Source organism: Puma concolor, chromosome C1 (assembly GCF_028749965.1).
Source record: "Puma concolor isolate L17-30 chromosome C1, mPumCon1.1.hap2, whole genome shotgun sequence".
In the NCBI taxonomy this organism is placed as follows: Eukaryota; Metazoa; Chordata; class Mammalia; order Carnivora; family Felidae; genus Puma; species Puma concolor.
The window spans coordinates 85,886,081-85,903,976 of record NC_141674.1 but is presented as its reverse complement, the minus strand read 5'-3'; the positions used below and the strand labels follow the sequence as shown (position 1 = coordinate 85,903,976).

Below are 17,896 nucleotides of genomic sequence, written 5' to 3'. Positions count from 1 at the left end.
ATTAAAAAAAAACAAAAAACAAAACTTAGTTCTGAACCGAATCGTGGCAAATTATAGCCCTACTCTCTCTTTTTGAGACGGAAAGTTAATTTTGTCCGGAGAAGCGAAGTAATTTACACATAATTTACCCAAGGGCTCATAACAAGTTCACGGCACGGCCGGCTCTAGAACTCAGGGCTTCGCTCCCAGCCCTTTTTTTCGCTCTCCTTTGAATCATATGGGAAGTAAATTTAAGCTGCAGCTTAAAAAGGTTTTTATGGTGTATTGTCTTTTCTTCACATTAGTTACTAAAAATAAGTTACATTTAGTCGCCTGAAAACAGGAGGGGAAAATTATAAATTTCATTTATTCATTCAACGAATACTGCTTATTGGCAAAACACCTTGCTGCGTAGTGGGGCCGTAGTGGCCAGGAAGAACATTCCTTGTTTTCCTGGAGCTTGAAGTCCAGTCGGGGAGGAAATAAAAGCCAGTCTCGCAGATCAATGCAAAATTAAAACTTTGACAAAGGAAGTGGTGCTGTTAGGACTTACCAGATTTGATTAGAAGTCAAGACATTTCAGTTTTGTCTCTGTTCCACAACCCATTAGTTGACTCTTCTCTGAACCTTGTTTCCTCATTTGTGAAACTGACATAAGGTGCCTATGCTGAGGAAATGAAAGTGTATGTGAAAACTAGAGTGTGGAAATGGGAGGTTTTAAAAACGAAGACATTGTGGGGCATCTGGGTGGCCTCTGTCTCTCAGAAATATTAAAAAAACAAAACAAAACACACTGTCAACCTTTTCTCTTGTTTAGAAACCTTTGATATATTCTTATCACCTGTAGCAGGGGTTAGCGGACTAGGGCCCATGGGCCAGGTGGCCTTCTTACCTGTTTTTGTAAATAAGGTTTTATTGGAACACAGCCATTCTCATTTAAGAATTGTCTGCGGGCGCCTAGGTGGTATAGTTGGTTGAATGTCTGACTTGGGCTCAGGTCATGATCTCACAGTTCATGGATTAGAGCCACGTGTGGGGCTCTGTGCTGACAACTCAGAGCCTGGAGCCTGCTTCGGATTCTTCACATGTCTCCCTGTCTATCTGCCTCTTCTCCCCTCATGCTTGCTCTCTCTCTCTCTTTTGAATAAACATTAAAAAATGAAAAAAAAAAGAATTGTATGGCTGCTTTTTTTTCTTTTTAAAAAAAATTTTTTTTAACGTTTATTTAAAAAAATTTTTTTTTTGACGTTTATTTATTTTTGAGACAGAGAGAGACAGAGCATGAACAGGGGAGGGTCAGAGAGAGGGAGACACAGAATCTGAAACAGGCTCCAGGCTCTGAGTGGTCGGCACAGAGCCCGACGCGGGGCTTGAACTCACGGTGAGATCGTGACCTGAGCCGAAGTCAAAAGCTTAGCCGACCGAGCCACCCAGGCGCCCCCTACTTTATTTATTTTTGAGACAGAGAAAGACAGAGCGTGAGCAGGGGAGGGGCCGAGAGATGGGGAGACACAGAATCCAAAGCAGGCTCCAGGCTCTGAGCTGTCAGCACAGAGCCCGACGTGGGGCTCGAACTCACGGACTGCGAGATCATGACCTGAGCCGAAGTTGGCTGCTTAACCGACTGAGCCACCCAGGCGCCCCTGTATGGCTGCTTTTGTGCCATCAGGGCAGATATAAATAATTGTGACAGAGACCTTATGACCCACAAAGCCTAAAGTATTTACTGTCTGGCCCTTTACAGAAAATGTGCTGATCCCTGACCTATAGGGAAAACAACCCAGATTTTAGTTAAATATTCAGGGTCAGTTCAGCTCAACAAATATTTATGAATACTATGTACTAGGAATTGTCCTACATGCTGAGACTGTCAAGCTTTCTTCCTCTTCACTCTCCTGTCTCCCAACACTAGCAACAAAAACAGTTTTCATGTCAGGCCTCAGGGAACTTACACTTTAATAGGGGAAACAAAAAGATCTTTGGAGAAGCAGCATAGCACAGGGTAAGAGTTCAGGCTCTGGAGCCACATTTTCTGGGTTTAAATTCCACTTCTGCCACTCGTTGACTGTTTGATTTTGTACAGTCGTTTTCTCTGTGTCTCATCTTTTTTTGTTTTTTATTTACTTTTGAGAGAAAGTGAGAGCAGGGGAGGGGCAGACAGAGAAGGGGACAGAGGATCCAAAGCACGCTTCCCACTGTCAGCACAAAGCCCAGTGTGGGGCTCAAACCCATGAACTGTGAGATCATGACCTGAGCTGAAGTTGGACACTCAACCGACTGAACCACCCAGGTGCCCCCTCTGTTTCACCTTTAAGTGATGAGAAAATTGATGATGATGAAAGTACCTGCCTCATGTGATTATTATGAGCATGAAATGAGCTAATACAAAGGGCTTAGAACAGTGCTTGGAACATAATAAACATTCAGCAAATGTTAGTTATTATTTTTAAATGTTTGTTTAGTTATTTTGAGAGAGAGCGCAAGCGAGTGGGGGAGGAGCAGAGAGAGAATCTGCTTGGGATTCAACACAGCCCGACGCAGGGCTCCATTCCACAAGCCATGAGATCATGACCTGAGCTGAAATCAAGACTTGGACACTTAACCGACTGAGCCAGCCACGCACCCCAAACAGTAGTTCTTGTTTTTCTTAGGAATATCATTTTTATTTATTTATCTGTAATTTATTTTTTTGAATTTACATCTAAGTTAACATATAGTATAATCATTTCAGGAGTAGAATTTAGTGATCTATCACTTATATATAACACCCAATGTTATCCCAACAAGTGTTCTCCTTAATGTCCCTTGCCTAGTTAGCCCATCCCCCCCACCCCAAACACCTCCAGCAACCCTCAGTTTGTTTTCTGTATGTAAGAGTCTCTTATGGTTTGTCCTTCTCCCTGTTTTTATATTATTTTTGCTTCCCTTATGTTCATCTGTTTTGTATCTTAAGTTCCACATATGAGTGAAGTCATGTGATACTTTTTCTCTGACTGATTTTGCTTAGCATAATACACTCTAGTTTCCATCCACATTGCTTCAAATGGCAAGATTTCATTCTTTTTGATCGAGTAATATTCCATTGTGTGTGTTTGTGTGTGTGTGTGTGTGTGTGTATGTGTGTATGTATACACCACATCTTCTTTATCCATTCATCAGTTGATGGACATTTGGGCTCTTTCCATACTTTGGCTATGGTTGATAGTGCTGCTATAAACATGGGGGTGCATGTGTCCCTTTGAAACAGCACACCTGTATCCCTTGGATAAATGCCTAGTAGTGCAGTTGCTGGGTCATAGGGTAGTTCTATTTTTAATTTTTTGAGGAACCTCCATACTGTTTTCCAGAGTGGCTGCACCAGTTTGCATTCCCACCAGCAGTGCAAAAGGGTTCCTCTTTTTCCGTATCCTAGCCAACATCCGTTATCGCATGAGTTGTTAATGTTAGCTACTCTGACAGGTGTGAGGTGGTATCACATTGTGGTTTTGATTTGTATTTCTCTGATAATGAATGATGTTGAGCATCTTTTCGTGTGTCTGTTAGCCATCTGGATGTCTTCTTGGGAAAAATGTGTATTCATGTCTTCTGCCCATTCTTCACTGGATTGTTTGTTTTTTGGGTGCTGAGTTTGGTAAGTTCTTTATAGATTTTGTATACTAACTCTATCTGATATGTCATTGCAAATATCTTCTCCCATTCTGTCATTGGTTGCCTTTTAGTTTTGCTGATTGTTTCCTTCCCTCTGCAGAAGATTTTTATCTTGATGAGGCCCTGGTAGTTCATTGTTGCTTTTTGTTTCCCTTGCTTCCAGAGACATGTCAAGTAAGAAGTTGCTGTGGCCAAGGTCAAAGAGGTTGTTGCTTGTTTTCTTTAGGATTTTGATGGCTTTCTGTCTTATGTATAGGTCTTTCATTCATTTTGAGTTTATTTTTGTATATGGTGTAAGAAAGTGGTCCGGGTTCATTTTCATGCATTTTTCATGCATTTTCATTTTTCATTTTCATTTTCATTTTTCAAGCATGTTGTTGTCCAGTTTTCCCAACACCATTGGCTGAAGAGACCGTCTTTTTTCCATTGGATATTCTTTCCTGCTTTGTCAAAGATTAGTTGGCCATACATTTGTGGGTCCATTTCTGGATTCTCTATTCTGTTCCATTGATCTGTGTGTCAGGTTTTGTGCCAGTACCATACTGTCTTGATGATTACAGCTTTGTAATACAGCTTGAAGTCCCGAATTGTGATGCCTCCAGCTTTGGTTTTCTTTTTCAGGATTGCTTTGGCTATTCCGGCTCTTTCCTGGTTCCATACAAATTTTAGGATTGCTTGCTCTAGCCCTGTGAAGAATGCTGGTGTTGGGGGGGCATGGGTAGCTCAGTTGGTTAAACGTCTGACTTCTGCTCAGGTCACGATCTCATGGTTCACTAGGTTGAGACCCACGTCAGGCTCTGTGCTGACAGCTTGGAGCCTGGAAACTGCTTCAAATTCTGTGTCTCCCTCTCTCTCTGCCTGCCCCTTTCCCACTCATGCTCTGTGTCTGTCTCTCTCTCTCAAAAATAAATAAAAACATTAACAAAATTTAAAAAAAAGAATGCTGGTGCTATATTGATAGGGATTGCCCAAACATTAGTTATTATTAAAGTGTGATTAATACATGAAGTGACATCAATGTTCTGAAGTCATAGAGAAGGAGAAACTTCAGTGAAAGATAGTGATAATGCTCAGAGAACTCTGGAGGAAAATAATGCAAAATTTTGAAGCCCATGGTTTGACACCTGCTTTTTCATTTTTGTTGTAACTTCTTCTGCCTGTATACTAGTCATACAAGACTATTTGTTATCCCTTGATTGTGCCTGATAATCTCAATACCATACCTTTATTCATGCTATTCTCCCTGCCCCAGCTGCTTTTTCTTTCATAGCCTTCAAAGTCTGTCTTAAATCCCTTCACTATACGGAATTTTTCAGTTGCCTAGGTTGAGATTAATTGCCTTTATTCATTTATCAGATAGCATAGTGCAGGTGTAATGTCTGAGTTCTAATTTGGTCACCTCTGCAAGGTGACCTTAGCCACGTTTGTAACTTATGCATCTCAGTTCTTCCTTTCTAAGACAGACATAATATTTACTTAATAAGATTATTGTTATGTAAGATACATGTAAAGCACGGGTAGTCAGTAAGTGTTAGTAACCCTTCTCTTCCTTCTCTTGAAGCACTTAAATCAAGCAAATCTGAGTAGAGTCATTTAATCTGATCTCAATTTGAGGACATGGACCGTGTTTATTTCTGTTTGTATTCCTAGCATCCATCATACTACCTGGCTTAGAGCAGCTTTTATATGTCTGAATTGAGAGTTTAAGGTCACTGCTCCTAGGTGGCAAAGGTGGGCTAGAATCCAGTTCTACTAATATGAAATCTAACTTGTAGGGAGGATGTTATGTGAATTTATGTGTTGTTCAGAGTATGACATTTATTTTGGGAAATAGCGTTTTTTATGAGTTTTTATTGATATGTTTTATATTGTTCCCATAACAACCATTATAATGGAGAAAATATGATTTGTGATTTCAAGTACTATATTTTCTGAAAGCTCAGACTTTTCTACAACATATTTTGGGTTTGGGGGAAGAACTTTATTCTGTGGGCCTTTCCTCCTCCCTTTTCCCCCCAAAGCTAATGCAATATAGACATTTGTAATATATGCAACAGTATCATTAATAAGCTTATAAAATTATATTAATGTGATTCTTCCAGTATTATCTAAAGAATACTTTATTAGTTGACTTTTTTTTTTTAACAAATTTATCAAGTATGATAGGACCTTTTTTTTAAGGTTTTCTTTCCTTTTTTTTTTTTTTAAAGTTTGTTTATTTTGAGAAAGACAGAGATGGCACCAGTGGGGGAGGGACAGAGAGAGGAAGAAAGAGAGAATCCCAAGCAGGCTTCACATTGTCAGCCCAGAGCCCACTGCAGGGCTTGAACTCATGAACTGCAAGACCATGACCTGAGCTGAAACCAAGAGTAGGACACTTAACTAACTGCCTGAGCCACCCAGGTGCCCCCCCCCCCGCCCCCGCCGCCGCCTTTTTTAAGAGAGCGCAAGCAAGGGAGAGGGGCAGAAGGAGAGAGAAAAGATCTTTTTAAAAAAAAAATTTTTTTTTAAATGTTTTTATTTATTTTTGAGATAGAGACAGAGCATGAGCAGGGGAGGGGCAGAGAGAGAGAGAGGGAGACACAGAATCCAAAGCAGGCTCCAGGCTCTGAGCTGTCAGCACAGAGCCCCATGCGGGGCTTGAACTCACAGACTGTGAGATCATGACCTGAGCTGACGTCAGACGCTTAACCGACTGAGCCACCCAGGCGCCCCAGAAGGAGAGAGAAAAAATCTTCAGCAGGCTCCCTGCTCAGCACAGACCCCTGATGTGGGGCTCTATCCTATGACCCTGGGATCATGACCTGAACCGAAATCAAGAGCTGGATGCTCAACCAACTGAGCCACCCAGTTGCCCCCATAGGAATTTAGAAAGTGTACATCACCATAAAAAGTTATCTACTGCAGTATCATACCCTCTATGGCAGCATGTTTTAGAAAAAAACTTCAGAAGGCAAAAACCAAACATAATGACATTGTAGATCTGAAAAGGCCCTCACAAACCTAACTCTGTTCACTTCCCTTACAAATTAGGAAATTGAAAGGTTTTTTTTTTCCTAAGAACTTAATTTGCAGAATTGGAGTAGAAATCTAATCTGTTTCACATATAATACACTAGATATTAGAAAAATAGAAACAAAACGTTCTCTTGTTTTAAAAATACAGTTAAACCTTGGTTTGTGAGCATAATTCGTTCTGGAAACATGCTTATAATCCAAAGCACTTGCATATTAAAGCAAATTTCCCCACAGGAAATAATGGAAATTCAGATGATTCGGTCCAAAACCCAAAAAATATTCATATAAAGATGATTATGAGGGGTGCCTGAGTGGCTCAGTTGGTAAGCATCTGACTCGACTTCAGCTCAGGTCATGGTCTTGTAGGTTGGTAAGTTTGAGCCCTGAGTCAGGCTCTGCATTGGCAGTGCAGAGAGCCTGCTTGGGATTCTCTCTCTCTCCCTCTCTCTCTGCCCCCCCCCCCCGAAATAAATAAATAAACTTTAACGAATGATTACAATACTGTAATATAATACAAAATAATAAAATACAAAACTTAAAGAAAAATAAATTAACCTGCACTTACCTTTGAACCTGCACTTCATGGCTGGTGTGAGGGAAACGAGAGGAGGATTATTGTGTGGGACAGCTTTGACTGTTATTAACGGAATCACTGGTATCTGTTGGTTCAATGGAAACTTTTTCTTTTCGTGCAACTTTAACAAGGAACCTACCCAATGACACTTGCTTTTGCCTCCTTTTGAGGATTTCGGGGAAATGTGACATTGCATTGTCGCTAAACAGATTCATTACTCGCACTGCTACAGCCTTATTCAGGTGGTGCTTTTCTACAAAATTTTGTACTGTTTTCCACATTTTACACATCTCCCTAATCTCATTTGAAATGAAGGTTTTCTCTGCCTTTTTCTCTTCCTTTGCAGACGAGATGCTGATGTAGACTTATAAAATCTTGAGATTTGGGTCACTCACATACAATTTCCTTCTTAACTTCACCATAATCATCTTCTTCTTACTGCCTTTCTTTTCAGTCTTTTTCTGCATGGGAGCCATTGTGTACGCTTGCATGGATGTTGACTATAGTACAGTATTAATAAACTTTTGTCATATACTGTATTTGATGTAACTGGCAATAAAGCAGAAGAGGAAAGGGTCTCTTTCTGCAGGAAGCCTGACCTAGAATGAAGCAAAGCATTCCTAAGCTTACTCTTATATGGAAAAGCAGGGGACAGTCCATAGGTGCTTTGAAGTGACAAAAAATACACTAGTGTCAGTTGTGGGCACCTTTCAACATTCTGAAAAATCATTGATTTCTGCCAAACACTGTGGCCTGAGACAGCATCTGAGCATGGGAAAGGACCACTAGCAATCCCACAAAGAAAGAGAAGAACCATGGGCTCACTTGTGATCATGGGACATTCAGTGTCACATACTACTTGTATTGCAAGATATCATTTGTTTATGAAGTTAAAATTTATTAGAAATGCTTGCTGTCATACAGAACACATGCAGAACAAGTTACTCGCAGTTTAAGGTTTCACTGTTAGTTCTTCCTATCTGTGCCATTGCTGCTCATTCCTATTCAGATAACAGAAGTTATGGTAAACTTACTATATGGTAACCTCACCATACTAAGATTAGGCAACCAATCATGTTCAATAGGAAACTTAACTAAAATGACATTTTTTAAGGAAATATAAAAATTGTAAGTTAGAGCATAAAAAAAATCTGAACAATTGAATTTAGCCTTGGTCAACTATTACCACGTTTTTCCATCAACACTCAGTTGCTAGGTCTATCTATACTTTTTACTTCTGTAGTAGATAAGTAGCAGAATGTGGGAAAAATTTAAAACACATCTTTAAAAAATTTTTTTTAATGTTTTTATTTATTTTTGAGAGAGCATGAGTGAGGTAGGGGCAGAGAGAGAGGGAGACACAGAATCTGAAGCAGGCTCCAGGCTCTGAGCCATCAGCACAGAGCCTGATGCGGGGCTTGAACTCATAAACCTCAATATCATGACCTGAGCCGAAGTTGAGCACTTAACTGACTGAGCCACCCAGGTGCCCCTAAAACACATTTTTAGAAGAGTAGCTTAAAATGGAATAAATTCTATTTTTACTTTTACTTTTGTTTCCTGCACATCAGGTAAAAGCCATTGTTATTTAATTCTAGCAGGATAAAGAACACTTGTGCAGAGCTGTTTTTTCACCAATTTTCCCTTTATTTCCTCAATTAATTAAGCATTTTGGCTCAGTTTGATTAATGGTTATGAGCACCTTTATTTATATGCCTCTGTCTGATATTGAATTCTCTAAGATGGAGTAGATACTGTGGAAAGTTATGGTCTCTTTAGAAAAAGTTTAGGGACACTTGGGTGGCTCAGTCAGTTATGGATCCGACCTCCTCTCAGGTCATGATCTCACTGTTTGTGAGTTCGAGTCCCGCATCAGGCTCTGTGCTGACAGCTCAGAGCCTGGAGCCTGCTTCAGATTCTGTGTTTCCCTCTCCCTCTGTCTCTCCCCTGCTCGCGTTCTGTCTCTCTTTTTCTCTCAAAAGTAACCATTAAAAAAAATTTTTTTTTAACGTTTTAAAATAAAGTTTAGAGTTACTCTGCCTCTGGGTTAAGGTCGACAATAAAATTGTTGACAGTACTTCTGTGGATATATTGAATATTGAGCAGATGTAGTTGGTGGATTTTGTATATGCATAAGAGAAGGAATATATTACTCTATTTCCTTGATTATAAACATGCCATGTATTCTAATGCTGCTTCACATTTTTAGTTTTTCAAATGGAATCTCCCATAAATCAATTTGATCAATTGGTGATTTTTTTAAATGTGAAGTTAACAAATTGATAGTTTGTCTGGCTTTCAGTAGATGCTATTTTAGAATCAGGGCTGTGAGGTTATATCTCAGTCTAGTAATGGGAATTTCACATCATTTATTTCATTTAATTCTCACAACAACTCCATTTTACAGGAGAGAAAAATATAGATAGTTCCCGGTTAAAAACCTGATTACTTATTAGTGGAAGAACAAGAACTTAAAACTTTAAATCCAGTGTGCTTTCCAAATAACTGTTTTTAACTTAGGGAGCACCTGTGAAAGATCTTGCAACTTAATATAGAAAACTTTAGCTAATACAAATGACAGTGGTAACTCATTCCATGCAAATGTTTCTGACAGTTGGGTATATCTTTTCATACAGGAGAGTAAGTGTTAGAGTGAGCATTGAACTACAATCAGTTTCTAATCCAGTTCACAGAAAGGTTGGTATTAATTTCTTTTGAAACACATTTTTTCTTTTTTTAAAAATATAATTTCTGTACATTATAATTATTTTTGTTCTTTAAGAATATGAGGTCTTTTGTTACACTCACCTTGCCTTTTAGTTTTGGGCCCGTTTGTAACTTGCAAATCTGGGGTGATAGAATCTACAAAGACAGTGATTGAGAGATTATTATGCCATATGTTTCTGAAGCATACAGGAAGAATTGGGGATTGGGAGAATTGGGGGTTAAGTTTTACCAATGCACTTATAAGTTGCTAGAATATATATTTTGCTACCCTGTAGAATTGGCATTTCATGGTGTAAATGTGAGAATAGAATGAATTGAAACACTGCAGGGATATAGTTTTTTGAATCTTTGCCTTTTGAAGGGAGGCATTTAGAGCATCAGTCCTATGTGATCTTCAAAAGTCTGAGTCATTAACAGTGATATGGATACAGAATAGATGACTAAGAAATACAGCATCTATTTTCTTTGTGTCAGAGCTTTCCTTACACATGAAGATTCAAGGACCTTGTAGTATTATTATTAGTAGTAGTTTCAGTTTTTAATAGCATTTTGGGTGGATTTCAGGAAGTACCTAAGTAGAAGCTGCTTTAAGAACAGGACCTTCTGAGGCAGAGCAAATTCCTAGATTGCGAATTTTCTGGGGTAGAGATGATATATTTCTTACATGTTAATTCCTTAGACCTGCTGTACCTCTTCATTTCCTAACTGCTCATAAGTGGTTTAGATTTTTCTAGAACTCTACCCTAACAGTTCCTCAGTAGACACGAGTAGATTCTATTTTGAAGTGAGAGCTTATTCTTAACCTCACTTCTTTATTAGGCCTCCATCATCTTGTTGCCATGCCTGTTTTCCTTACTACATTATTCACTGAAGTATGTAATTTCTGTGTACTTCTGTATCCGTTTTTGCTACTGTGGTGCTCCACCACACTGTAAATTTACATAGAAAGTGGTCTTTATGAAAGACATTCACTTCATTTGAAACTGAAAACAGATGGGCTTCCACGTCCACCGCCACCTGGAGTAGGAATAGGCCCTCAGAATGAAGCCTTGGCAACTTGTTACTTGATACCCCTGCCCTCTGCCTGAGAGACGAATGCTCCTTTTCTAGGATAGATCGTTGGCTTGTCGTTTCAGCTGATGTGTTGCCACTTTGGAAGTATCAATTAACTTGGGAAAAACTGAAAATATAATTGAATATGATATGGTCAGTGGTTGAGTGTTTTTGTCATGGTATAGTACAGCAAGGACTGGGTCTCAATTTTCCTAAGAGGATGATAGTCCTTAACTTCAATTCTGGCATTTAATTAGTTTTTATAGACCCCCACAAGGATCCCATGGAGCAGAATATCTACCCCTGTTTAAGAATCTTAAGTCTTTTAAAGACTGATGAAAAACCCAGCAGCACCAAAAAACAAAGTCATCTGAAGTATAATGGTGACACATTGTTGTTACTGGATAATTTTACTTCTAAGAAGGAAGGAATTAGGCTAAAAGCCAGATCTATTGAAAACATTAAAAAATAACAATCTTTCTTTTAGGATTTAGTTATCCGTCTGACTGATGATACCGATCCATTTTTTCTGTATAACCTTGTTATATCTGAGGAAGATTTTCAGAGGTAATTAAATTTGTTTTTCTGTTTTTTTTTTTTTTTTTTAACCTTTTATTTACTTTTGAGAGAGAGAGCGCGGGCTCGCTTGTGCAAGTGGGGGAGGGGCAGAGAGAGAGGGAGACAGAATCCGAAGCTGGCTCCAGGCTTTGCGCTGTCAGTCAGCACAGAGCAGGACACAGGGCTCAAATCCATGAACTGTGAGATTATGACCTGAGCCAAAGTCAGACGCTCAACCGACTGAGCCACCCGGGCATCCCAGGATGTTTTTGAAAGTAAATATTTCATATCTTATCAGAGTTCTGCCTAAAACAGCCCAGAGTTTTGGAGCTTTAGCTAAGTATATTGACCTTTTCCTTCCCATTGAATGAATTCTATAAAAATCAAAGTTCCCTAGCTCAGTTTTTGATTATAATGCATGTTCAGTAAATAAAAAAAAGACTATTTCAGGGTTTTAATTACAATTAAAAATAGTAATTAAATTTTTAAAATTCTCTTTTCTTCTGTATAGTTTAAAATTCCAACAAGGCCTTCTGGTAGACTTCTTAGCTTTCCCACAAAAATTTATAGATCTTCTTCAGCAATGTACTCAAGAACATGCCAAAGAAATTCCAAGGTAAGTCTCATGAGAGCTCTATATCATTAAAATTCTCTCAAGACAAACTCTTCTTTGTAAGCCAAATTGATGGCAAAATATTTTCTATGTGTTAAAAGTATCTCTGTCTATTTTTAAAACTGGGTTTAGGGCTCTATTAAATATCAACTTTTAAGGAATCATGGTTAAAATCAGAAATATTTACCCCTTAATTTTCATGTCTTGACAGAGCCATTAAAATTATCTGAAATATTTAACATCATCAAGTATGTGTTTTTATAATGAACTTGGAAAAGGAGAATAAGATTTTGGTTTGTGTATATTCATATATACATATGGATACATGCATATATATTCATATATTCATATACACATATGAAAATGTGTATATTCGTGTGATGCTAAAGCCTGATCCTTTCATTGTAAAATTCACCAACCTTTTATCTATTGGTGTCATCAGTTGATGATTGTTTGAATCAATTATTTTATTAGGAACTACAAAGTTATGCATTTCTAATTCTGCCATTCTTTTTATACTTACTAGGTATAATTTTTTTATAAAGAACTTTTCTTCATCTGTTTGGGCTATTTGATTACTCTGAAAATTCATATAGAAAAGGATAAATACTAAATTCTTTTAAATTGTCAATTTTTTAGAGTAAAGAGTTGTTATTCTAGTTACTACGTGCTTTCAGTGGGTTTTGTTTTTATATTTTCATCTTTCATAATGAACTCCTGGACATTTGCATATTCACTGTTTCAGTGAATTCTTTTTCTATTTTTTGCCCAATTTTTCCATTTTACTATTTACATCAGTTTATCCACTTTAACCATTGGGAGTCCTTTCATGTTGGCCCCTGTGATTTCTATATGCCCCCTTTCCTGACACTTCTAATCATTTCTGATACGCTGGAGCTTATGATTCAATGGGAAAGTTTCACTGTCTCATAAGTATTGTTATATTGTGACACTTTTCTTTTCAAAGGTTTTTGCTGCAGTTAGTTTCTCCAGCACCTATATTGGATAACTCACCTGCCTTTTTAAATGTGGTAGAGACAAATCCTTTTAAGCATCTTACACACCTCTCACTAAAACTTTTACCTGGAAATGATGTGGAAATAAAGAAGTTTTTAGCCAGCTGTTTGAAAAGTAGCAAGGTAAGATTTAAATTTATTTATTTATTTATTTTTTTAAATTTTTTTTTTTTTTTCAACGTTTATTTATTTTTTTTTGGGACAGAGACAGACAGAGCATGAACGGGGGAGGGGCAGAGAGAGAGGGAGACAGAATCGGAAACAGGCTCCAGGCTCTGAGCCATCAGCTCAGAGCCCGACGCGGGGCTCGAACTCACAGACCACGAGATCGTGACCTGGCTGAAGTCGGACGCTTAACCGACTGCGCCACCCAGGCGCCCCTAAATTTATTTTTTAAAAAATAAATACCAAAAGTCTCTGATAAATCACTGAAAAGCTATATTGCTATTAGTTTTTGTTTTCAGAGTGAAGTGTTTTTAAAGATGTCTAGTAAATTTTTGTAATATGTAAGGGATTTATTTTTATTTTATTGGTTGTTTATTATTTTTAGTCAAGATATAGTGAGGTTAGAACTGGACTAAAAATTGAAAAACTAGGTGCCATCATTTTTATTAATTTTATGTAATCTGAGGTAGTTCACTTAAGGTGTTGATGGTTTTATCAATTTGTAGATAAGTATGGAGATATCTACTACCCTATTGCACTTATCTCAAATGAGGAAAGACGTGTGAAAGTGGTTTGAGAATTACAAAGTGCTCTTTAACTTTGTAAGGTATATGTAGCAAAGAAGCAACATTGGGATGCCTCTTAATAGTTGTCACAAAGTCTTTAGTCAAATGCTATAGATTAGTGCATCTCAAACTTTGGTGGTACACAAATCCTCTAGGCATCTTGCTCATTCAGAGTGAGTCAGAAGGTTTGAGGTGGAACCTAAAATTCTGTATTTTTAACAAACTCCCAGGGTGATGCTGACACTATATTTTGCTATACTTTGAGTAGCACAGCTATAGATGATTAAATTGTAAACTGCTTAATTTTACTATTTTTATAAATAGGAAGAAAAATTATCATTGATGCAATCACTAGATGATGTTACTAGGCAACTGAAATTCACACAAAAGGTAATTCAGATTTCATTTTGTCTTTGTATGTCATCCAAACATTGGCTCTGAATTGCTTCTTGAATCCTGTCCAGGCTTTTGTGTATTAATTTTTAAAAGTATGTTACTTTTGGATTCCTTCTCCTTTTTGACATCCTTCCCCTACCAGTAAATTGTCTTAATCTGATGCTTTCTCTGATGTTTGATTCCATACAAACATTTCTGTTAACTTCAGTATATGACACGTTCCTTCCAAGTCTTCATTAAATAATATATAGTACCTGTCACATGTTACTTCTTCACTCTTTTATTCACCTCATTCCTCCTGTCGAAAATAACTTTTCAGTTCACATCTTCTAAACCTCTTCCATACTTGTGTTATAAATTATTTTGATAGGCTTACCATCATTTTAGTCATAGCTACAATCTTTTTGCCCATACTCCTTGAAACTGAGGACCAAAGTATCTGATAAGTGGCATGACTTCAGGCAGAAATTGTCCTGCACAACATAGCCCATCTAGGAAACCTGTGTTACTGGGTTTTAGGTGTATATATGAACCACTCCTTATGACTGACTTGCTCTACCGTGGGTAGACATTTATTTCTTAATATCAGAGGAGAGGATTTGGTGGTGAAGAGCCGAGTTTAACTAAAAGATTAAGGATAGTTAAGCTTGACTTCTGAGCTGTGCTAACTCTAAAATTGCTTTTATTCTAATCTTGATTTTCTCAAATTAAAAAAAAATTCTGTGTAGGAAAAGGCTTTTAGTATATTTTGGAAAGTGTGATTCCTTTTCTTTAATATCCTTTGTAAATATTGCCATGTTCTAAGCTAATAACATTCACAAGACTTTCTTAATATTTTGTATTGAACTCTAATACAGACCTTATCAGAAAAAGTGCAAGAATTAGATAAGTTACAGAATGAATGGGCATCACACACAGCTGCATTGTCAAATAAACATTCCCAGGAACTAACAAATGAGAAAGAAAAGGCCTTGCAGGTATGAACATTAAAAGAAAATAGAAAATTATTTTTTTGTTGCTGTTATTTTGTTAGTTGTAAAAGTAATATATGCTTGGTTTAATATGTTCAAACGTTACAGAAGTATGTGAAAAATTAAGTTTCTCGTTATAAGTCTTAATATCCAGAAATAATTTATAAACTTTTTGATATATGTTTTCTAGACTTGTCTCTTGATATGTAAATAATGTCATTTAAAAATATATATTTGTAAGTTTAGAAATATGTAAATCATGATTGTATACACCTAGTGGGTTTTTGTTTTATTCTGTGCTAATGAGGTCCTACAGTATATATTGATTGTAACTTTTTTTCATGTAACATGACACCATAGATCATTCTTTTTAAGTATTCTTTTTTAGTGGCTGCATAGTATGAATTATTTGGATATAACATGAATTATTTAACTACTTACCTAAGTGATGGACATTTCAACGTGTCAGTATCTTGGCTAACACGAATACTACAGTGAATGTTCTTTGTTCCTAGAAGGGAGATTGCAGTATACCCATATAAGGTATTAATGGATGTTGTAGATTTGCCAGCCAGGTCATACCAAATGGAATGTAAAAGATAGTGTATGATAGTACTTATTTCCCCATATTCTTTTTTTTATTATTATTAAGCTTTAAATTTTAATTCCAGTGTACTTAACATACAGTGTTATATTAGTTTCAGGTATATGTGCAGTATAGTGACTCAACAGTAATATACATTACTCGGTGACCATGAAAAGTGTATTCTTTACTCTCCCTCACCTGTTTCACCTATCTGCTTCTGTACCTCCTCTCAGATAACTCAATTTGTTCTCTATAATTAAGGGTCTCTTTCTTGGTTTCTCGGTCTTTTTTTTACCTTTGTCCATTTGTTTTGTTTCTGATATTCTACATATGAGTGAAATCATATGGTATTTGTCTTTTTCTGACAGACTCACTTTGCTGAACATTATACTCTGGCTCCATCCATGTTGTTGCAAATGGCAAGATTTCATTCTTTTTTATGGCTGAATGATATTCCATTGTATGTGTATGCCACATCTTTATCCATTCATCTATTTTTTTGTTTTATTTTACTATTTTTTTAATATGCAATTTATTGTCAAATTGGTTTCCATACAACACCCAGTGCTCATCCCAACAGGTGCCCTCCTCAATACCCATCACCCACTTTCCCCTTCCTCCCACCCCGCCATCATCTGTTGATAGATACTTTGGTTGCTTCCGTAATTTGGCTATTATAAATACTGCTGCAATAAACATAGGGTGCATATATCCTTTGGAATTAGTGTTTTTGTATTCTTTGGGTAAATACCTGGTAGTGTGATAACTGGATTGCGGGTAGTTCTATCTTGTTTTTTTTTTAAGTTTATTTATTTTCTTTAGTAATCTCTACACCCAACCTGGAGCTCGAACTCATGACCCAGAGATCAAGAGTCTCATGCTCTTCTGACTGAGCCTGCCAGGTGCCCATGTGGGCGGCTTTATTTTTAATTTTTTGAGAAACCTCCATACTCTTTCACCTTGTCTGCACCAGTTTGCATTCCCAGCAACAGTGCAACAGGGTTCCTTTTTCTCCACTTCCTCACCAGCACTTGTTTCTTGTGGTTTCAGTTGTAACCATTCTGACAGGTGTGTGAGAGGATATCTCATTATGCTTTCAATTTAGGTTTCCTTAATGAATGATGTTGAGCATCTTTTCATGTGTCTGTTGGCCATTTGTCGTCTTTGGAGAAATGTCTGTTCATGTCTTCTGTCCATGGTTTCATTGGTTTGTGGGTGGGTGGGTGGGTGGGTGTGTGTGTGTGTGTGTGTGTGTGTGTGTGTGTGTGTGTTGAGTTGTATCGGTTCTTTATATATTTTGGACACTAACCCTTTATATATCATTTGCAAATATCTTCTCCTATTCAGTAGGTTGCCTTTTAGTTTTATTGTTTCCTTTGCTCTGTGGAAGCTTTTTATTCTGATGTAGTCCCAATAGTTTATGTTTGCTTTTATTTCCCTTGCCTCAGGAGACCTATCTAGAAAAATGTTGACAGCCAGTGTCAGAGAAATTATTGCCTGTGCTCTCTTCTAGGATTGTTATGGTTTCAGGTCTCACATTTAGGTCTTTAATCCATTTTGAGTTTATTTTTGTGTATGGTGGAAGAATATGGTCCAGTTTCATTCTTTTGCATGTGACTGTCCAGTTTCTCAATACCTTTTATAGGAAAGACTGTTTTTCTCCCATTGGACATTGTCTCCTGCTTTGTCATAGAATAATTGACTGTAGGGGCGCCTGGGTGGCTCAGTTGGTTGGGCGTCTGACTTCGGCTCAGGTCACGATCTCACGGTCCGTGAGTTCGAGCCCTGCGTCGGGCTCTGGGCTGATGGCTCAGAGCCTGGAGCCTGCTTTTGATTCTGTGTCTCCCTCTCTCTCTGTCCCTCCCCCATTCATGCTCTGTCTCTCTGTCTCAAAAATAAATAAACGTTAAAAAAAAAAAAAGAATAATTGACTGTATAATCATGGGTTTATGTCTGGGCTTTCTGTCCTGTTCTTTTGATCTTTGTGTCTGTTTTTATGCCAATACCATTCTGTTTTGATTACTACA

At 37.6% G+C, this 17,896-nt stretch overlaps 1 protein-coding gene across 2 annotated transcripts in view; it reads left to right on the top strand.

Moving 5' to 3' along the window:
• The window catches only part of SASS6 (SAS-6 centriolar assembly protein), a 57,925-nt gene that overhangs the window by 448 nt on the left and 39,581 nt on the right, over window positions 1-17,896 (top strand). The window contains exons 2-7 of one of the 2 annotated variants that reach the window (XM_086717665.1): window positions 9,855-9,915; window positions 11,486-11,565; window positions 12,068-12,172; window positions 13,137-13,308; window positions 14,241-14,306; window positions 15,170-15,289. In XM_086717665.1, coding sequence (XP_086573791.1) covers window positions 9,855-9,915; window positions 11,486-11,565; window positions 12,068-12,172; window positions 13,137-13,308; window positions 14,241-14,306; window positions 15,170-15,289 — 604 coding nt within the window. The remainder of the gene's footprint in view (window positions 1-9,854; window positions 9,916-11,485; window positions 11,566-12,067; window positions 12,173-13,136; window positions 13,309-14,240; window positions 14,307-15,169; window positions 15,290-17,896) is intronic. The other variant, XM_086717666.1, reaches the window with a different exon arrangement.